The 21,890-nt window shown below is 43.9% G+C and overlaps 1 protein-coding gene across 1 annotated transcript; it reads right to left on the reverse strand.

Annotated features, from left to right (window-relative positions):
* Window positions 1–3,540: 3,540 nt before the first annotated feature.
* Window positions 3,541–21,628, reverse strand: LOC308592254 (free fatty acid receptor 2-like). Its single transcript, XM_081203571.1, has 2 exons — window positions 21,125–21,628; window positions 3,541–5,204 (listed from the first exon to the last, which is right to left on the reverse strand). The coding sequence occupies exon 2, from the start codon at window positions 5,191–5,193 to the stop codon at window positions 4,171–4,173; it is 1,023 nt and encodes a 340-aa protein (XP_081059697.1). The 5' UTR covers window positions 5,194–5,204; window positions 21,125–21,628; the 3' UTR covers window positions 3,541–4,170.
* Window positions 21,629–21,890: the final 262 nt, after the last annotated feature.

The following is a 21,890-nucleotide window of genomic DNA, read 5'->3' on the forward strand; positions in this document are numbered from 1 at the left end:
CCTGATATCTAATATTATATATTATTCAGAGTTTATTTGCATCAGGAATCAACTGAAAAAGTGAATTGCTCACAGGTTAGCAAAGAATTCCATTATTCATCCAGACGGGAAATGTTTGCATAACTCTAATAAGGAAATAGCAGAATAATGGGACCAGACATCCGTGGTCTGCATATCACAACATCCATATGCAAAACAATAAATCCACTGGAAAAGAAGCTGACCAAGTAAGAGTTCTACAGAGGCACAAGCAAATCCGTCAGTTTGGTTTCTCTCAGTTTCACGTTTCCCCAATTTTCAGTCCTCTACATTTCCACAGTGGCAGACCTTGGGGTCTCACTGGCACCCTTTATGATGCCAAAATTTGCCTCCGCTTGCCTTTCACCTTCCATTCTACATCTTAGTTGTGGCGCCCCCTGCTGTAGCCCCCAAGTGAGACCTGACTGGTTGCATGCCCTTAAATCCACCTCTGATTTCCAGATCACACTCATTTTTCATAAAGGATCATGTGGTGGGAATTTCTCTAACAGACACGTTTTTGTATGGATTTTTGTGTGAGAGACAAAAAATTTGTTTTGTCGAAAAAGAATTTCCCTAATATAATGCATTTTTGTTTCTCATTTTCACTGGTGTTTGCATAAGGTTTGTTTGTCTGTTTTCACCTTTTACCTAACAGCGTTCAGCTCCTAACAGCGTTCAGCATCCAGAAACAGCCAAGCAGGCCCCCCCACCTGTCCCCCAACACAGCCCCCCCAAATGTAAAGTATTACCACATGTTGCAAGTTTGTAAGTCTATCTATACTACAGTGTATGGGGTAGATTAGTTTTGGTTCAAGGAAAGCCATTATCTTCCCTACCTCCTTTATCCTTTATCTGAACAGGAAAAGGCAGGAACTTCAGGGGAAATGGGAGAAATGTTTTACAGTGCACTGCCAACAGCATAGCTGCTCTTTGTGTTCTCGTAATATTGGTCCTGATTTGCATGTAGCCAGATGTTCTGCTATTCAAATACATCTCCAGAACTGGATTCCCTTAGGCATGAGGGTGGTGGCTATGCTTCTAAACTACACATAGCCAAATGAGAGTAATTGTGTTTTTTCATGCTATTTATTCTCCATTATTGTTTGTTTACATTTGGGTGTTGCTGTTTTTAAAAGCTTTTTCAGAGGGAGCACTAGGCATATTGTCAGTAGCACTCTGATTTTAAAATTGGGAAGGGGAATAGATCTTCTGCAGAAGTCCAGGTTTTTAATTTATTTTCAAACTCAGGGGTACCAGAAAAACTCTCCAGTTCCTAAAGTTCAGCTCCAGCCATTTGGAACTCACAGGGAGGGATAGGCATATATATACATTTCATTTTTTCTAGGCTCACCTTCAAGTCTCCACATTAATTTTTGATTTTTTTAAAAAAGTCCTCATTAAAATTCAGCAGAATTTCCGTTCAAATGTCACCTGACATACATATATTTGTATGCAATTTTGCCTAATATCCATACTTTTGGAAAATGGCTCTCCCCTGATGATATGCTTCTGTGTGATATTTTCCACTAATGTGCATGTTTTCAAGCATTTCCTCCCAAGAATATGCATTTTTAAAGAAATTCCTGTGCTGGAGAATAGCATTGAAAGATTCAAAGATATGGATTTTGAAGGATGTCTGAGTCTCAGTTTACATAACGCTTCTGAAATCAAACAGGTTCATGTATAAGTGCAAAATGAATCGAATTCCCCCCCCCCAACCCATCTTTCCTTGCAGACCATTGCTTTGGCATGTGTGTAGCCATAAGAACATAAGAAGAGCCTGCTGGATCAGGATTACTTATCTCCAACAAGCTACCTTTCTAAATTCAGGATTTATTCTTATTTTCGTGCGGAGAAGCACTCAGCTGTGCGAGCCTCCAGCTCAGTCCAGAGACAGATTGACTGCCTCAGCTTCTGCCCATCAGCAGAAGTCCCTACGTTATAGGGTTTATTTAGCTGAACTGTACATTTATTTAACTGTATTTATTTAGCTTCACTTCCTGCTCAGATACAGCAAGTCTGAAAAGGCAGCAGGAAAGGACGCAGCAAATCAACTCAAAATGCAGTTTGAATAACAGGGAGCTCCAGGAGATAAAGACAAATCAAAAGACACACTTCTTGGTAGAATAAGGGAGCATTCCTAGGCACAAGTAGAAGGTGTAACACAAAGCCAGTGCAAAGACACACCAGATCCAAACTGCATTCAGGAGTGAGGCTCCTGCTGCTGCTCTGCCATAATAATAATAATAATAATAATAATAATAATAATAATAATAATAATAATAATAATAATAATTTATTATTTATACCCCAGCCATCTGGCTGGCTTTCCCCAGTCACTCTGGGCGGCTCCCAACAGAATATTAAAAATACAATAAAACATCAAACGTTAAAAACTTCCCTACACAGGGCTGCCTTCAGATGTCTTCTAAAAGTCAGGTAGTTGTTTATTTCCTTGATATCTGATGGGAGGATGTTTCACAGGGCGGGCGCAATGTCTGAGAAGGCCATCAGAAAACAAGCTTTGAAAATAATCGCATGGCCAAGCTTAGGATCCAGACTAAATCCCTTTCCTCTGGTATGGCCCCAGCCACACCCCTTTTGAGGGGCCTTACACCAGGCTCAGCTTAGCCAGCTAAGCTTGGTCTCAGTCAAGATGAGCAAGGGGTGCTGGTGTATCTTCAGCTGAGCTGGGATTCGGGACTTAAAGCCAGCTAAGCTCAGCCGAAGGATTGGCTCCACCACATCCCAAGCTTCTCATTCTAGTGGATCAATCATAGGATCACCCCCTAGATGAAATAAGCAACTGCATCTGCAGATGCCAGCAAACTGAGGAAAGGGACTGGAGCCAGAAGTTAGTGATCAGGATACAAAGGATTTTGTGATTAGTTCCATGAGGCTAAAGGGACTCTGGGTGTGTTTTTCTTGAACAGCAGCCCTCAATGCCAGAGGCCAAATTGCTTTTGAAGCACAGGGACAGTTCACAAGCACTGCTATAGAGATGTGCCAGATTCATTCATTTATTCATTCATTCAGAGCATTATTGGAAAACAAAATGTGAGCAGTTACCCTGAAAGGGGGAAGGCACACGCGCACACATAACATAACAACATAACATAACATCATAACATAACATAACATAACATAACATAACATAACATAACATAACATAACATAACATAACAACATAACATAACATAACATAACATAACATAACATAACATAACATAACATAACATAACACACACACCTCATTTATAGTCCAGAGTTTAGATCTTGAGAAGGCCTGTGGAAGGCCTTAGCTTCACTACCACAACCAGCAGTAGCAGATGAAGGCCAAAGCACAAGATGTCAACTGCGAAATGGGGGCCAATGTTGCTTTTGTAGCAAATAGACTAGCTCACATAGGTGAGAGATGGGCACTTTTCTCAGTCTGAGGGCCACCTTTCCTGTTGGGCAGCCCTCTGGAGGCTATGTGCCAGTGGCAGGTGTGGCAAAGATGAGTGTGTAGGTCACACATTATCATTCAAAATTAGATTTATTATGTATCTTTTCCCCAGGATGGGTCACAACCATTTAAAATACAACATTCAAAATGGTTTAAAACAAATCAGTCCTTCTCCATCCTCCAGCTAGGGAAACAAGGTATTATCACACATTCCAGCCCCATAAAATTGCTATAGGAGGGAGCAGAGCAAGACCAGTGATGGGTGTGGCCTGCATAGTTCCAAGGGCTAGGCAGAGGAAGTGGGCCACCATTGGCCACCAGAACTAAGGTTCCCCTGTCAAAAGGGGGAGTTCTGAAGAGGTAGCTTCTCTCTCAGCTCCTTCTCTGGCAACTGGGAGGTGGAGTGATTCATGAACTGACAGAAGGTTCCTTCTGTGGTGCTGACCACGCATCTTTACCCCCTAGGCAAGCCAAAATGCTTCATTTAGTCTCCTGAAGCACATTACATAGGCCAACCATTGCTTTCAGTAAGCCTTTCAGTCATCTGTGGAGAAACACCATGCTGACCTTCCATATGTATTAGAGGCTGAAACTCGGTGGAGTTTGCAAAAGTCTGCTGAGAGGCATGGAAAAGAAGGTCCTTCATTTCTCCATATGGACATCCTCTTTCATTCCAAGTCCCAAAGTATGGACAAAGCAGGCTACCAGCCCCTCACAATCCTTTCAGAAGGCAGCTCCCCCAGGTTAGAAATAGAAGATTTATCAACCCCACTGTGGTCTATCTCGATGTCACAGCAGAACCCACAAAACTGGTAACACCATGGCATGATGGCATGGAACTTGCGTCCCAGGCCAGAGAAACATTTGGCAAAGGTTTGCTGGATGGCAGTGGAGGAGAAGTAGAAGATTGCTGGGTCCATGGAAGCATTGAGGGTGCTAAGGAGCAAAGCATAAACTCTCCAGGAAGGACTCTCATTCTGGATGAAGCCCACAATGTGGGAGATGTTGTAGGGAGCAAAGCAGACCGCAAAGTTGAGCAAAGTAGCCACAGCGAGCCCCACAGCCCGTTGCTTCCTGCGGGCATGGATGTTAGGCAAGGAGGTTAGGATACGGACTAAGTTGACATAGCAAAAAAGGGTGATGAGGAAAGGGAGGAAGAAGAGGGTGATGCAGAGCTCCAGGCGGACAGGGAGGAGGATGTGGAGCTGGTTGGGGGAGAAACTCTCATAACATTTGGAGGCATTGGCAGAGTTGGAGATGGTTTCGTTATTATGGTCTGGCACCACGAGTTCCACGATGTAGACAATGCTGCAGTGGGAGCAGGCAAGGAACCAGAACAAGATGCTGGCAAACACCGCATACATTGGCCTCCGGTTCAACTTGTACCTGATAGGATAGGCAACGCCCAGGTAGCGCTCCACGCTGATGGCCATGAGGAACAGGGTGCTGATGTAGATGCTGCTGTAGTAAAAGAAGTTGGTCAGAGGGCAAAGGAACATGGGCAAAGGCCACGTCATGTCTGAAGCGGCCTCCACCATCTTGAAGGGCAGAAAGAGGAGCAGGATGACATCAGACACAGTCAAGTTGAACAAGAGGATTTCTATTGGGGTTGCCTTCTGGCGCACCTTGGCTTGGAATGTGTAGAAGGCCAAGAGGTTGGCAGGGAGGCCAGCCAGGAAGGCAAAGATGTAGACAGCAAGAACCATGGCGTTGTATAACGACATCCTTTCAGTACCTGCAAAATAAATAAAGACTTTGTTTTACCTGTGTAAGGATACTGCCCCACAAAACCCCAATTTATCTCACTCTCAACCAGGGCTGGATATCCTGTGGCCTCCCAGATGTTACTTTGAACTACACAATTCCCATCACCTTTGACCTTTAACCCTGCTTGCTGGGGCTAGTGGGAACTACACTGGTACCTTGGGTTACAGACGCTTCAGGTTACAGACTCTGCTAAACTTGAAATAGTACCTTGAGTGAAGAACTTTACCTCAGGATGAGATCAGAAATCACGAGCCAGCGGCATGGTGGCAGTGGGAGGCCCCATTAGCTAAAGTGGCATCTCAGGTTAAGAACGGTTTCAGGTTAAGAATGGACTTCTGGAACGAATTAAGTTCTTAGCCCGATGTACCATTGTATAGTCCAGCCAGTGTAGTGTGGAGCGTAGGAGACCAATGTTGAAATCCCGACTCAACCAGGAAGCTCTCACTGGGTGGACTTTGGTCAGTTGCTGCCTCTCTGGGTAACGTACCTCACAGAGTTGTTGTGGGGATTAAATATAAATGGGGAGAACTATGCATACCAGCAGAGGTCCTTGGAAGGAAAGGTGGGATATAAATTCAATGAATAAAATAACAAATACAACTTCTAGAGCACCACATCAGGAGGATAAATTTGACTGAGATCTCATGAAATGGTGAACTGAAAGGAAGCCATCCTCCAAAATTTGCACATCTCTGAATTTTGCAGTCCATTTCCTCAACCAAGAAATGAGAGCAACAGGCATAGATTATTGGAGAATGTGCATATAAATGCATACAGTAGTAAAAATAGCCTGAATTTTAATGAGGACTTCTTTAAAAATTAAAAATTGCAAACTGATTTGGAAAGGAGGCAAAATAAACCACTGCAACTCCCTCGGCTGGTCCTGTCCCAGACACATCTTTCCCTCCCTCTTGGAAATTCAACAATATCAAACAACCTGACTGCAAATTTATAATTAAGCGAAGACCATCACCATAGGAAAGGAAAGGAGAAACAAGCAAGCAAGTGCAACCAATACCAATACTAGATTTTAATCCTTGAACTGCCCTGAGACCTCGGGGTATAGGGTGAGATATAAATTCATTAACTAATAAAATAAGAATAAAAATAAAAATCTCCAGATGTTTAAGGAGGTGACTCTTGCGCTCTCCCCAAGCAGATTCCCCAACTGTGCATGCCCTTTTCTTCTCATCCTTTGGGTTCACCACCGGCAGTTTGTCTCGGCTTGAGCCAGCCCGGGAAGCAATATAGACCTGTGGACCAGGGCGAGGTGGGTAGCTCATCTCCTCCACTGATGGCCTCCAGCTCCTTCTGCCTCCAGGAGAAAAGATAGCAGGCCTCCCTGATATCTAATATTATATATTATTCAGAGTTTATTTGCATCAGGAATCAACTGAAAAAGTGAACTGCTCACAGGTTAGCAAAGAATTCCATTATTCCCCCTGAGGGGAAATGTTTGCATAACTCTAATAAGAAAACAGCAGAATAATGGGACCAGACATCTGTGGTCTGCATATCGCAACATCCATATGCAAAACGAAAGATCCACTGGAAAAGAGTTGTACAGAGGCACAAGCAAATCTGTCAATTGGGTACCAGGGTGGTGGCTATTCTTCTAAACTACATGTAGCTAAATGAGAGTACAGTGGTACCTCAGGTTACATACGCTTCAGGTTACATACGCTTCCGGTTACAAACTCCACTAACCCAGAAATAGTGCTTCAGGTTAAGAACTTTGCTTCAGGATGAGAACAGAAATCGTGCTCTGGCGGCACGGTAGCAGCGGGAGGCCCCATTAGCTAAAGTGGTGCTTCAGGTTAAGAACAGTTTCAGGTTAAGCACGGACCTCCGGAACGAATTAAGTACTTAACCCGAGGTACCACTGTACTGAACTTTTCTGTGTATGTCAAGGATTTTTCACGTTAACTTAATATTAAAAAATTTGACACGTCTTATAGACAGGTAGCACGGGGGGGGGGGGGTTGGTTGCTGCCGGGAGCTGGAGATTGTCATAGGCAGTCTTGCAGTATTGCAGGTGATTGTTGGCTGTGTCCAGGCCTTGTTTTGATTGGCTGTTGCAGCAGATGCCCAGTCAGACGTTTGGTTGCTTTTGCGTTGTGTGCGATAGGAAGTGTTGTTCAGGCGGGCAATCCTCCCCCCCAAAAAAGCTCAACAAATCTGGGAAATCTCCCCCCATTTTCTTAATTTGGTTTTTTTATATATATAAATATTTATTAAAGTTTTCACAGTATTACATAATGAAAAAGAAAAAAGAAAAAATAGGAAATAAAAAACAGTTTAAAATAATTCCATCTTTACATCACTTCTCTTTCATTTACTTGTTTCCCGGACCTCCTCATACCTCCCTTTTTTGTATTCCAGTTCAATTTATTAGTTCAGCAATTCCTTTCCCTCCTTATTATCCTGATCTTTAATCTTAATATATTATAACATTAATTTTTTACTATTAAAAATCCAATTTTTCCATATTCTTTTAAACCATTACAGCTAGAAACCACTTAACTTCAATCCAACATCATTCTAACATTCCTTAATTTTGCAATATTTCTGTAAATAGTCTTTAAATTTCCTCCAATCTTCTTCCACCGACTCTTCTCCCTGGTCTCGGATTCTGCCAGTCATTTCCGCCAATTCCATGTAGTCCATCACTTTCATCTGCCATTCTTCCAGAGTGGGTAAGTCTTGTGTCTTCCAATACCTTGCAATAAGTATTCTTGCTGCTGTTGTAGCATACATAAAGAAAGTTCTGTCCTTCTTTAACACCGATTGGCCGACTATGCCCAGGAGAAAGGCCTCTGGTTTCTTCAAGAAGGTATATTTAAATACCTTTTTCAATTCATTATATATCATCTCCCAGAAAGCCTTAATCCTTGGATACGTCCACCAAAGGCGAAATAATGTACCTTCAGTTTCTTTACATTTCCAACATTTGTTATCGGGCAAATGGTAGATTTTTGCAAACTTGACTGGGCTTATGTACCACCTGTATATCACTTTCATAATATTCTCTCTTAAGGCATTACATGCCGTAAACTTCATACCTGTGGTCCATAACTGTTCCCAGTCAGCCATCATTATGTTATGTCCAACGTCTTGTGCCCATTTAATCATCGCAGATTTCACCGTTTCATCCTGAGTATTCCATTTCAACAGCAGGTTATACATCTTTGACAAAGTCTTAGTTTTGGGTTCTAACAATTCTGTTTCTAATTTTGATTTTTCCACCTGGAAGCCAATTTTCTTGTCCAATTTATATGCCTCCATTATCTGATAATAATGAAGCCAATCACGCACTTTGTTTTTTAGTTTTTCAAAACTCTGCAATTTCAATCCATCTCCATCTTGTTCCAAACCATTTTCTTAATTTTGAGTCCCCCAAAATAGGAGGCGTCTTATACACGGGGCCATCTTATACATGGAAAACTATGGCAATTATGTTTTTCAAGGTATTTATTCATTATTGTTTGATTTCATTTGGGTGTTGTTGTTTTTTAAAGCATTTTTTCAGAGGGCGCATTATGCATATTGTCAATTGTACTCTGATTATAAAATTGGGAAGGGCAATAAATCTTCTGCAGGAGTCCAGGTTTTTAATTTATTTTCAAACTCAGAGGTACCAAACAAATTCTCCAGTTCCTAAAGGTCAGCTCCAGCCATATGGGACTCACGGGGAGGGATAGGCATATATATCCATTTCTTTTTGTCCAGGCTCACGTTCAAGTCTCCACATTTCCACAGTAATTTTAATTTATTTTAAAGTCCCCAGCAGGATTTCAGTTTAAATATCCCCTGACATACATATATTTGTATGCAATTTTGCCTAATATCCATACTTTTGGAAAATGGCTCTCCCCTGATTATACACTTCTGTGTGATATTTTCACCAATGTGCATGTTTTCAAGCTTTTCCTCCCAAGAATATGCATTTTTAAAGAAATTCTTGTGCATTTAAAGATTCAGAGAAGATATGGATTTTGAAGGATGTCTGAGTCTCAGTTTGCATATCGCTTCTGAAATCAAACAGGTTCATGTATAAATGCAAAATGAATCGAATTCCCCCCCAACCCATCTTTCCTTGCAGACCATTGCTTTGGCATGTGTGTAGCCATAAGAACATAAGAAGAGCCTGCTGGATCAAGATTACTTATCTCCAGCAAGCTACCTTTCTAAATTCAGGATTTATTCTTATTTTCATGCAGAGAAGCACTCAGTTGTGTGAGCCTCCAGCTCAGTCCAGAGACAGATTGACTGCCTCAGCTTCTGCCCATCAGCAGAAGTCCCTAGTTATAGGGTTTATTTAGCTGACCTGTATATTTATTTGACTGTATTTATTTAGCTCCATTTCCTGCTCAGATAGAGCGAGGCTGAAGGGGGAGTGGGAAGAGAGCGAGGAAAGGGGCTCAGAATGCAGTTTGAATAACAGGGAGCTCCAGTACTAAAAGACAAATCAAAAGACACACTTCTTGGTCGAATATGGGAGTGGTTCCTATGCACAAGTACAGTGGTACCTCAGGTTACATACGCTTCAGGTTACAGACTCCGCTAACCCAGAAATAGTGCTTCAGGTTAAGAACTTTGCTTCAGGATAAGAACAGAAATCGTTTAAAAAACAGTTTCTTCTCCCATTAGATTCACAAAATGTTTAGGGGTATGCATACCCCTGCGTACCCCCAGAAAAAAGCACTGATAGGAACACCGTCCCCATATGAGCAAAGATTGGATTGTCAAAGAGCTTTGCAAACAGGTATAGCAGCTTGCGGTCGCCACTATACTAAATTCCGCCCAGGAATGCATCCATCATAAAGGCGTCCTGTTATGACAAACCCTGAGAGAGGTGACATTAATTTTCTTTCAATGAGCCTGTTTTGAGCCATCAGCCAAGCCATTGCAAAAGTCCTGAACTACATTACTTGCCTGGCATGGGAGTGGCAAGTAAAAGCTGGTGGTGGGGGCTCAAATCCTGAGCTGAAGAAGGAAGGTGGAATAAATGCCAGGACAAACACTGTTAAGATATGGTTACTAGATTTTTTTTCCAATGAATCCAGGGACACTTTTTTTTTAAAAAAAGCTGAGTAGCAACAGGGAGTCAGTAGTGGGGATGGTGAGGCAAAAGACCCTGGGCCCAAGCACACATGCATATTGTATAAAGGTGCAAAGCCCTTCTTTTGCACCCTGTGAAACATAAATGCGCAGTTTTTTTAAAAAAAACTGGGCAACAGCATGCCACCCTCCTGTGACATCCAAGCCTCCCCCCGGTCTCCTGCCCCCTTCCCCCTTTGCTTGGGAGTCACGGGCAGGTGGCTGTTGCCCAGTTTTTTAAAAAAAAAAACTCTGCACATTTATGTTTCACAGGGTGCAAAAGAAGGGCTTTGCACCTTGCCTGGCAGAAAAATCGCGTGCCTTGCGCCCCTCCTGGGCAACGCCCGCCCGTGACTCCCGAGCCTCCCCCAATCAGTCAAAACAAAGGGGGAAGGGGGCAGGAGATCTGTACCTCCGGACATCCCCGGTTCTCCTTCGGCAGTGGCAGCAGCAGCGAGCAGCTCCTGAAGCCAGCCAGAGTCAACTGCGCTACCAGACTGGCTCTGGGCTGCTAAGGCTGCCGCTGCCACGTTTCCCGGGGACAGATTTGCAAATATGGTGGCTGTCCCCGGGAACCGGGGACGTCTGGTAACCCTATGTTAAGAGCCTTGTAATCTGGCCTGGCAACCGGTGCAAGCTTTTAAATTATATGGGCAGCCACTGCAAGCTTTTAAATTGGCAGACATACACCAAAAGGCCTGGCCGGCCCTGCAAGGGACCCCAGAAACTTAGACCTTTGGCCCTTCTGCGTCTGCCTTCCCGCGGCTGACATTGCTTCCCATCTCCCCCTCCAGCTTCTCCCAGCACACCTCTCTGCTGCTGCTGTTGCTTGTCTCCAGTCTAAACAGTGTGTGGTGAAGGAGGAGGGATCGCCTCCCAAGTGAGGGGAATTATTTATCCATTAGTGTCTCTGAGGGATAAATCATGGGACGGGAAGTCAATACAATCCCTTGGGGGAAAGTGAAAAGCTAGGAGCCTGAATGTAAACACACCGGGAATAGAACGCTTTTGTACAATAGCCAGCTAGAGTCCCGGCTTGTAAAATTGTTCATGAATACACGTCCCCTCGCTTGTTTTGAGAACCTTGGCAGAGCCTCTCGCTTCCAAGTCAGCCTGTTTCATTTTCACCTGCTGCTCAAGATGCAGATGATGAAGAAAGAGCCACCAACTGCTATGGATAAACCCTCCCCCCCACACACACACACAAATTGTCACAGAAACCGACTTTCCAGAAGGTTGTGGAAAACTGATTTAAAATTTTTGGCGTGCTGTACACTGAAAGAAAACTGTACAGTAGTTCCTCGGGTTACATACGCTTCAGGTTACATATGCTTTAGGTTACAGACTCTGCTAACCCAGAAATAGTGCTTCAGGTCAAGAACTTTGCTTCAGGATGAGAACAGAAATCGTGCTCCAGCGGCGCGGTGGCAGCGGGAGGCCCCATTAGCTAAAGTGGTGCTTCAGGTTAAGAACAGTTTCAGGTTAAGTACGGACCTCAGGAACGAATTAAGTACTTAACCCGAGGTACCACTGTATATGGACATGATGTACCAATGTCATCTGACTCCTAGTAAGTTAGAAAAAAATGTGTAAGACAGGTACAAATATCTGCTGGAAATGTAAAGAAAAAGAAGGCACCTTTTATCATACATGGTAGTATTGTAAGGTAACAAAAGCATTCTGGGAAATGATATATAATGAGTTGGGAAAATGTTTAAAATAGCTTTTATTTTATTTTTTAAAAAGAGGCTTTTTTATTAGGAATTGTAGGTGCTGATATTCCAAGGGAGCAGAAAAGACTGTTTTATGTATGCGATGACAGCTGTACAGATACTATTAGCCCAGAGATGGAAAGAAGATAAAGTCCCTACCAGAGAAGAAAGGAAAATTAAACTTGGATTATGCTGAAATGGCAAAACTGACTGGAAGACTCAGGAACCAAGAAGACCAAAGCTTTGACAAAGAAAGGGAAAATGTTTATAATTTATCTTGGAGACCACTGCAAACAGATGAAAACATTAGCAGGATTGCAATAACACTTGTAATGTAGAAGTATTAGGGAGATAACGGATATATAAAATATGAACTATTGAAAAATAGACAGTAGAAAAGGTTAACAATAGGACCCACAGAGGGGAAGGTGGGAAGTTCAGAGATTCAGAGGAATCTTTAAATGTGGGTGTGTATGGTTGTATTGTTATTATTTTATAAATAAAAATGATTTAAAAAAAGAAAAAGAAACTGTCATTCTGCCCCCCCCCCCCTTTATCTTTTGGTGGAGTCTCCAGCAGGGTTTTTCCATATCATTTTGTAGGACTGTGCATTCCCTCCCTCACCTCAATACATCAATCTCCCACCACGTTGGGCCAACCCAGAGACCACCTCCTTCAAATCCAGTCCCAAATTACCGTATTTTTCGCTCTATAACACGCACCCGACCATAACACGCACATAGTTTTTAGAGGAGGAAAATCCGTAGGCACGCCACCCGTAGGCATTCCCTCCATAACATGCACAGACATTTCCCCTTACTTTTTAGGAGGAAAAAAGTGAGTGTTATGGTGCAAAAAATACAGTAGTTTGAGGTAGGGATAATGTAGAATAAGAGGTTTTCTAAATCCCTTATTAAACGTATAGCTGGGAGCAGGGTTAGAGGCTGCATCTCCCCACCTCCACCCCAACAGAGAGCTTGTTTGGGGGGGTCGGTTTTGTAGGGTGCTGTTTTGCTTTCATCCAGGGAAACTGCTGCTCAGCATCTGATGTGTGGAGAGTGAAGGGTGCTGCTTCAGGGATGGAGCAAAAAGCAGGAAAGAGAGACCACTGGTAGCAGGCGCCTGTCTTCTCCCAAGAAGATGCATCCAGCGGTCAGGTAAACCTTGCAGGTTTCTCCACCTTGTGCCCCCTGGAGTGCCCCCAACCACTCAGGGCCAGTTTAACCTGCAGCAATCTGTGGCTGCCCCAGCCCAACTTGACTCACACCAAAATCCCTTCCAATATGCCCTGTTTGGCTTGGGATTTGAGCCTCAGCACAGTCCTATCACTCACTAAGCTTTTAAGTAGAGCAAGGGGGTGGGAATGTATACGATCCTTGAGGTCCCTATATCTGGAGACCCTTGAGGTCTCTATGTCCTTAGGCCAGACCTCTCACAAGCCCTGGTCTATATCCTTTCTGAATTATTTTGCACAACCGAAACACATTCTTGAATTCTAATGAAGCCCCTTGTTCACCAGGATGGAGGATGGAGGATGGAGGGTGTGTGTGTGTGTGTGTGTGTGTGTGTGTGTGTGTGTGTGAGAGAGAGAGAGAGAGAGAGAGAGAGAGAGAGAGAGAGAGAGAGAGATGTTCAGCAAGTGAAGCTTTTCCCTTTTATCTTAGCTCTGCGCCCAGAAATGCTTCACTTGTTGAATTTAATGTGTGTTGGGCTGATTTTAAAGGCAGAAGAGCAGGATGAGGAAAAGCCCCCCCCCCCCCAATTAAAGGAAGCATGGCAAAAATGATACAAATGGCACATGAGATAATGCCATGTACTTGGTTTGTACATTTAGATATTTGTCTGGGAAGCATGCAAATGATAGGTCCGAACTGGATGACAAGTTTGGATATGTGGCAGCTCTTCTTCTACCTTCTCTCGCTTCAGATATGCCACTCCACGCAGAAAACGACACACACCTGTTGATGGTGGTTTTGAACATGCAAAATAAGCCTTGCAGCATCCTGGGGTAAATGCCACCAGGAAAGGACCTCTTTGTTGACTGTGATATGCATGGGGAGAGAGTAGAACTGACCGCGACAGCTGCAAAATGGGAGGGAGATGGAGAATTTGGCTGTGTCCCTTGATGCCCTAGGCTCCCAGCTGCACTACACATTCAAAGCAGTATCGTGCCACTTTAAACAGTCCTTGGTTATCCTAAAGAACCCCGGGAGCTGTCATTTTTAAAGGCAGGGTGAGTTGCTAATAGACCTCTCCCCTAGCTACAATTCCTAGAGGGCTTGAACAATCTACCTCTCTTCCCAAGGAACTCTGGGAATTGTAGCTCCAGGAGTGGAATAGGGGTCTCCTAACAACTCTCAGCCACTGGCAGAGGAAGAGGGGGCAGGAGGAGCACACTGCCCCCCGGCAGTGGGATCCTGGTGGGGTTCCATTGCAGCTGTCCCCCCCCCCCATGCTGAAGCTCCACCACTGCTCTCAGCACCCTTTTGCAAATGAGACTTCCTAGGATTCTTTGAGGGAAGCCATGACAGTGGTATGATGATGCTTTAAAAGTATGGTGCAGATATGGCCTTTATCACTTGGAGCTTGTGATGGGGGCATGGCAATTTCTCCAGTTTGCAAATGGGCCCATGGGCCCACACCCCAGAAAGGTTGGTGACTCTTGCTATGCACCCTCACTTTGATAGGGGGGAGGAGCCCCATTAAACAGAGGGGGCCTTACTTCTGAATAAGCCTGCACTGTGAATGAAAAAGTGAAGTGAGCCCAATATTTACTGTGAGCTATTGTGTAACCGTCACAAGGGGATCACTACGTGCCTCAAACCCTGACTGCTACAGATAAATAATTGGATGGCAAACGCTTGTTAAATATCAGGTATTTTGATGAGTATACACCCACTCAGAAAGTATTTGGTATCCAGTGTTTGCAAAAGGGAATGACGAGAAAGGGGGTTTCCTTTTCGGATCTAGTTGCCACGGAATCAGAAAGTGCTGAATATGCCTGTATAAATTAGCCCTTGAACCAGGCAATCAAACCAGCCACCTTGAGGGACAGAAACCTGACAATGACCTCTGATAATGCCAGGGTGCTCAGCCATGACCTTCACCTGCCCTGCTTGGCACCCTTCTTGAGTGTTTTTGCCTAGCTGGAATGTGTCCTTTTCTAGGTGGAGGATAGAGAGGGATGGGTGAATGTATAGAAGCAAACCTACTGCACAAAGGTAAATTGGGCATTTGTTGCTCTACCTACATTAGGCTTTGGCACTGTCCCTACTGGCATGTGGCCCTTGGAAAGTTGCCCAGAAGGGAAAGTAGCCCTTTGGCCAGAAAAGGTTTCCAATCCCTGGCCTATGCAGTGATTAATAGTTCCTCTGGTCCCCCAGAAGCAACCATAACTCTCTGGGGACAGCTTACCATTGAATGTCCATCATGGAATGGGAGACTCCCTTCCTTCAACTCTATTCATCACACAAAGGAGATGAGAAGTCCCTTGCTTATGCTGGATAAGAGAGACCAGCAGACCTGGTCCTTCTTCATTTCCCCAAGTTCTCTAACACTTACACCAAACTCAAAGAAGGGAAAGGTGAGTTTCACTTTACTCCGAGCTCATGAGACACTTGGGAGCATCAAAATGCAGGGCTGGTTTGGAAGCTCCAGCTGGTACATACTGCCATTGGGGGCATCTGGCTGAGAACATGTGGCACCATCATTAAGGCATCTGCACTGACTGCCCATCTGCTTCCAAGCCAGGCTCAAACAACTTTGGTCCAGGGACCTTCAAGGACCACCTGAACCCTTCTATCTGAGCACCACAATTTAAGAAGGATGTTGACAAGCTGGAACGTGTACAAAGGAGGGCAACCAAGATGATCAAGGGTCTGAAAGCCCATCCTTATGAGGAGCAGTTGAAGGAGATAGGCATGTTTAGCCTGGAGAAGAAGAGATTGAGAGGAGATATGATAGCCATCTTCAAATATCTAAAGGGCTATCACATGGAAGATGGAGCAAGCTAGTTTTCTCCTGTTCCGGAGGCTAGGAACCAAACAAATGGATTCAAGTTACAAGAAAGGAGATTCCAACTAAACACCAGGAAGAACTTTCTAACAGCAAGAGCCAATCGACAGTGGAATGGACTTCCTCTGAAGTTGGTGGTCTCTTGTTCATTGGAGGGTTTTAAGCAGAGGTTGGATGGCCACCTGTCATGGATGCTTCAGCCGAGATTCCTGCATTGCAGGGGGTTGGACTAGATGACCCTTGGGTCCCTTCCAACTCTACAATTCTATGATCCCAGCTCCACTGAAACCATCTTCACCTTCTTTTTCAGCCTGCTCCTCCAGGCTTATGCAGGCAACTAAGAATACTAAGAACCCACAATATTTAAGTGATCTCTGGTTATTAAATGTTTATATGGTTTTTATGGTGCAGTTTTATGCATCACGGGTGTAAACTGCTCTGATACTTATTTTTTATTTCTTGAATAGCGGTGTAGAAATATTTTTAGAAATACGCAAGTAAATATTACTTGCATAGCTCCCAAGAGTCGTTCTGAAGTGAGAGATTAACCCCATGCTTCAAGGTCTGGACTCTAGTGATGTCCTACAGCAATAAAGCCCTCTCTTTCTGTCACTGAGCTCCTGCAAAGCCTGTTGTCGAGGATATGAGTGAGGCCAAGCTCTTAGGAAATGTTGTGGCTGCCACAAGTGGCTCTCCACCAACGGCAGCCAAAATGTGTCCGCCCTATATGATACGGGGTATAGCACATTCAATATCCCAGCAAATAGAAAATTAGGGAGGAGAGTTGCCTGACAAAAGGCATTTGCTAAAATTCCTTCTTCTACGTAACTATGAAAAGGATGGGAGTCTTGTTCTCTTATCATCTGGTCACCCTCCATGCAGAGTGACACTGCAACAGGACCCACCCACTGCTGACCTCCAGAGCCTTATTCTTTCTCATTATTATTCTCCCTGCTGTGGCTGTTTGTTCACCTGCCCTCTTCTGCCAGGTTAACAGGGGCAAGAGCAAGTTAAAGGAGCAGCAGATCTTCTCCTTTTCTTATCTACTGCTACTGGGCAACAGCAAGGATTGGGTCCAGAGGGTGTGGGCAAGCAAAGAGGCAGTGGGGATGCTGACAAGAAGGGTGGCCCCTCGGGAGCGGGGAAGGCCTACCAAGCAGATATTGCCCTGATGCCATGGGAGATCTGGTAGCCCTCCAGATGTCGTTGAACAACTGGGTGTAGAACATAATGAATTCAAACTTTAATCACTGTTCTAGTCTTTCCACTGCTGGTAACAGGTCTGGCTTTGGATAGCTCAGTTGGTAGAGCATGAGACTCTAAATCTCAAGGTCATGGGTTCAAGCCCAACATTGGGCAAAAGATTAGGGGGGTTCCACTAGAAGACCCTCATCACCCATTCCAACTCTACAATTCTATGATACTTTTTCATGCACCAGAAAACCATTTCTGGGAGGAGGATGGTAATAGAAAGTACCCAGGGCTGGGACAGGGAACCTCCAGGTTGTGGACCCACCAAGCAACCCCCCCCTACTTGGCCCACAAAGCTGATTAGGCACCATTGATCAGCTGATCAGTCCTGTGCACAGCCCAGGTCTGGCCCAAGACATTTTGGCACCTGAGGTGAACCACAAAATGGCATTCTTTTTCCATGCCTGCCACCAGGGAAGATGGAATGAGTGAGTGGAGATCTAAACTGGGAACAAGGGTGAGAGGAGATGAACAGTGCCTCTAATTCACCAAGAGGCCTCTGTAGAGGTGGCATGGGTGGTGGCGGTCAGATTCGGCCTCCAAGGAGCATGGCACAGCTGTCACTGCTAGGGCAGCAGCAGCAGGCGATGCATTCCTTGGAGTCTGGATCTATTACCCAAGGTGGTAGCCTCCCCTTGTTTCATGGATAGGCTGGACCTGGCCCAGCCCTTTGCAGGTCCTGGCAACCAGCTGATCAGCCCATGTTCATGGTGTTTTGCTTCAGCAATTCATTGGATGCAGAGCAGGCATTCACTCTGCAGAATCTTTTCATCGAAGCCTCTCCAAGTCTGGTCTTGAGGGCCAAAACAGAAACCGCACAGGAGACTGATGATCAGATCTCCCAACTCCCCCTTTCCTACAAAGGGGAGTGGGCTATGATTTTTATCAGGGCAGAGGAGCTGGGAGATAAGTGTTTCTTCCTCCAGTCCCCTTGCACTTTCCTGATGTAATCATTCAAGCCTCTATTCACCTCACCACAGACAAGAAACATAACCCACACAGTTGTTGGGATGCCAGTATTTTTGTATCAGGTTTGGGATGGAGTTGGAAAAGCAGTTTAGATCCCCAAAATGGCACTTGGTGGACTATGCTGAAATGGCAAAACTGACTGGGAGACTCAGAAATCAAGAAGGTAATGACTATTAAAAAGAATGGGGAAAATTTGTAAGTTACTTAGGAGACCATCGTAAACAAATAAAAATGTTCACTGGACTTTAAAATAACTTGTAAAGAAACGAAAAATATGGAAAATTCAGAGAGATGGAAACTGTGGAGAATGTAATGATATGTAGTTTTAGAAAAAAATATTTTAAGGACCCTGCAGGAGATGGGGGAAGTCATGAGATTCAGAGAAACTTGTATATGGATATGTTAAAAGTTTTTTTCTTTTTTCTTTTGAATTTGTTCTTGTAAAAACCAATTTTAAAAAATATTTTTTTAAAAAAATGGCACTGGGTGGAAAGCTTGAACGAAATACATTTTTCTCTAATATTGCTGCCCCATTCAAAAGAAACCCTCACAGCCCTTTCTGTGGCTGCTTCAGAGTTAGGAAACACAGCCGCAAAATGGGAGGTCGGATCTCTGTTTGACCCACTGAGTCCAATAATCTTAGATCTTTATTCACTCAAGATAGTTGCCATAAAAATGATATGGATTTCACACACACACTGTCTATGTCCCAGGGAATATAAATACAATTTCATTGTTTCATGCCCTTGGTGTGGGGAGTGTTATATCTAGCACTGTGCTGAATTTTTCTCTTTCCCCTTTACCATTCTTCATGCATTTAAAGGTTATCAAGCAGGAAAGAAAATATTTGTGCAGTTCTCATGGATGGGGTGCAAGATTTTTGTCAGATTGGTTTTAAGATGGCTGGGGCATGTGAGCTGACTCTTCCCTTGGGGCTTTTCAGATCTGGCAGCCCCAGCAGTCAGGGTGGCTGCAGAGTTCCTGAGAAATGTTTGCTGGGAAGAACAAAACACTCTCAGCCTGTAGCCACCTTGGAATGATAAAATAAGCTCAAAGTTCAGCACCGTCTGAAATTTTCACTGTCGAGAAATTCTAAAGTGAGTCAGAAGAAGGAAGTGTGTTTCATGGTTAGGGGGGGGGACAGATTTTAGTGCAGCACCAATTGTAACTGACAATATAATCCTGGACATGCCTAATCAGAAGTAAGTCTTGTTGAGTTCAAATTTGGTTTATTTCTAAGAAAGTGGGTAAAGGGTTGCAACAACCTGGGGAGTACACCATTCAAATCTTGACACTGCCATGAAATCATTTGATGGTAAGACTGTGGCAAGAATTTGATACAGTTCACATTTATAGGCAAAGTCACACTTTTTGAAATCCTACACAAACCAAAACAGCCTCCTTCGAAATTCTTTGAATTTTGCAGTGTGTGTCTCTCGCCAAGGAATATGCACAAAACATGTACATATTAGTGGACATAGCATAGAAAACTGCCTCTTATCAGAGGAAATTGCTTTGCAAAAGTGTGTGTCTTAGGCAAAATTATATACCAAGATGTGCATATTAGGAAAAATTCACACTAAAATGATGCTGAATTTTCATAAGAACTTAAAAATTAAAATAAAATACAAACTGGTGTGGAAATGTGGAGAGCTGAACTTGGGAATGGAAAAATGAGAAAGTCAGCTGAAAGTCCCTACTCGGTGGACTTAGGGAAGCTGTTCCCTCCTTTCATAGATCCAGGATCAGCACTTCCTTCTGCAACATGGCTACAAGAACATTGACCTACTTTACAAGATTGTTGTATGGAAGGATGTGAGGCACAAAGTTATTCCAGAGTTGTGTCGATTTCAGCTCGCTGCAAAGAGTCTTAGCACATCTTAAAAGGCTGGAAGATTTCTTGCAGCAGAAACCTTCGTGGATTAGAACCCATTTAGTTAGATGCACTGAGGCTTTCCGTCAGTGGGCAGGTTTTGACCCTATCCTTCCTTCAAGGACATTCTAGACACACAACAGTCCTCAGAGGAAGATTGGGAGAGGGAATGGAGGCTAGTTCACAGTGGCAGAATGGGGTTTTATGGCAGAATGGGGTTTTCATCCTGAGTCCTCCAAGTCTTAGCCAAGTACTCTAACCATTGTTTCACACTATCCATTTTTTATTTAGAGCTCTGTGTGTCTATGAAGAGAAGATAGATAGATGATAGATAGATAGATAGATAGATAGATAGATAGATGATAGATAGATAGATAGATAGATAGATAGATGATAGATAGATAGATAGATGATAGATAGATGATAGATAGATAGATATACAGTAGATAGATGAGAGAGAGAGAGAGAGAGAGAGAGAGAGAGAGAGAGAGAGAGAGAGAGAGAGAGACCATACACACGTATAATACCAACTTCATGCATCTGATCTCAATGACAGCTTCCTAATGATGCTTGTGGGAGAAGGGTGGATTTTAATTTTAATTCAACCCTCCCTGTGCACAAAGGTCCTGATTCTGACTCCACATCTCCCCATTCTGTTTTTCTTACACACAATTTACTTTATGGCTGATATTTAAATCACAAACACCGGAGAACTTTAATTCAGATAAGTTAACATATCATCTACTTTGGCAGAATGCCAGCCATGGATCACATTTCCATGCCTCGCGGGTAAGGGAGAGAGACTCTAGCCCATGAAAGCTTTTGCCACAATAAACCTGCTTGTCTTTAATGTGCCACAAGACTTCTTCACTGCTTATAACTGTGATTCATATTGAAGCACCCCCCCGAACTCTCCAAAAGTCCCTATCGAAACCATCGCCAATAAATAATTGTGTTTTTATTCCTCACCTCCTCTACAAGCTCAGACTTTGCTCTGCCTGCCTCTGCTCCACCGATGGACGAGGGTTTCTTCCACGATGGATCCAGCCACCTTCTGCCCTTGCAGGAGTCGAAAGGCTTTGCTCTGCTCCCACGCCCTGAAGGAGAGAGGAAAGCAGCCTGCCTGGTGCAGTAGAATCACTCGTGATCATTTGACAGTAGAAGCCCAACAGGCGCAGCAGCGGCAGGAAACTGACCTGTCTCCTCTTGTAACACAAGGGGATTTGCTTCTTGGTTTCAAAACCGGGAAACAAACTCATGGATGGAGAAAAGAGGCGGAGGAGGAATCCAATTTCAGCTGCACGCAGAGGGTGCCACCCACTGCCTTTCTAATCTACTTTTTAGAATCAATGATGCCTCTAGATTCAAATGAGTCCAGCCTTATTTCTCTGCACTGTAACCCGCCCATTGAGATGAAAACTATACAAAGTTGTTCTTCTTGTTGCTTGCATTTATATCCCACCTTCTTTTCCAAAGAGCTCAGGGTGGCGTACGTGGTTCTCATCCTCTCCATTTAATCCCCACAACAATCTTGTGAGGTAGGTTAGGCTGAGAGGCAACAACTGGCCAAAGTCCAACCAGTGAGAGCTTGATGCTTGGGTGGGGATTTGAACCTTGGTCTCTTAGGTCCTAATCTAAAACTGACTACTCCACCACACTAGGTCTCAGTGGAGACACAGAAATGTGGGATACTGTTTTTCTCTTCCCTGATTAGAAAATGAACTCATGACACATA

The sequence above is a fragment of the Podarcis bocagei genome, assembly GCF_964188305.1.
Source record: "Podarcis bocagei genome assembly, chromosome: 7".
NCBI lineage: Eukaryota > Metazoa > Chordata > Lepidosauria > Squamata > Lacertidae > Podarcis > Podarcis bocagei.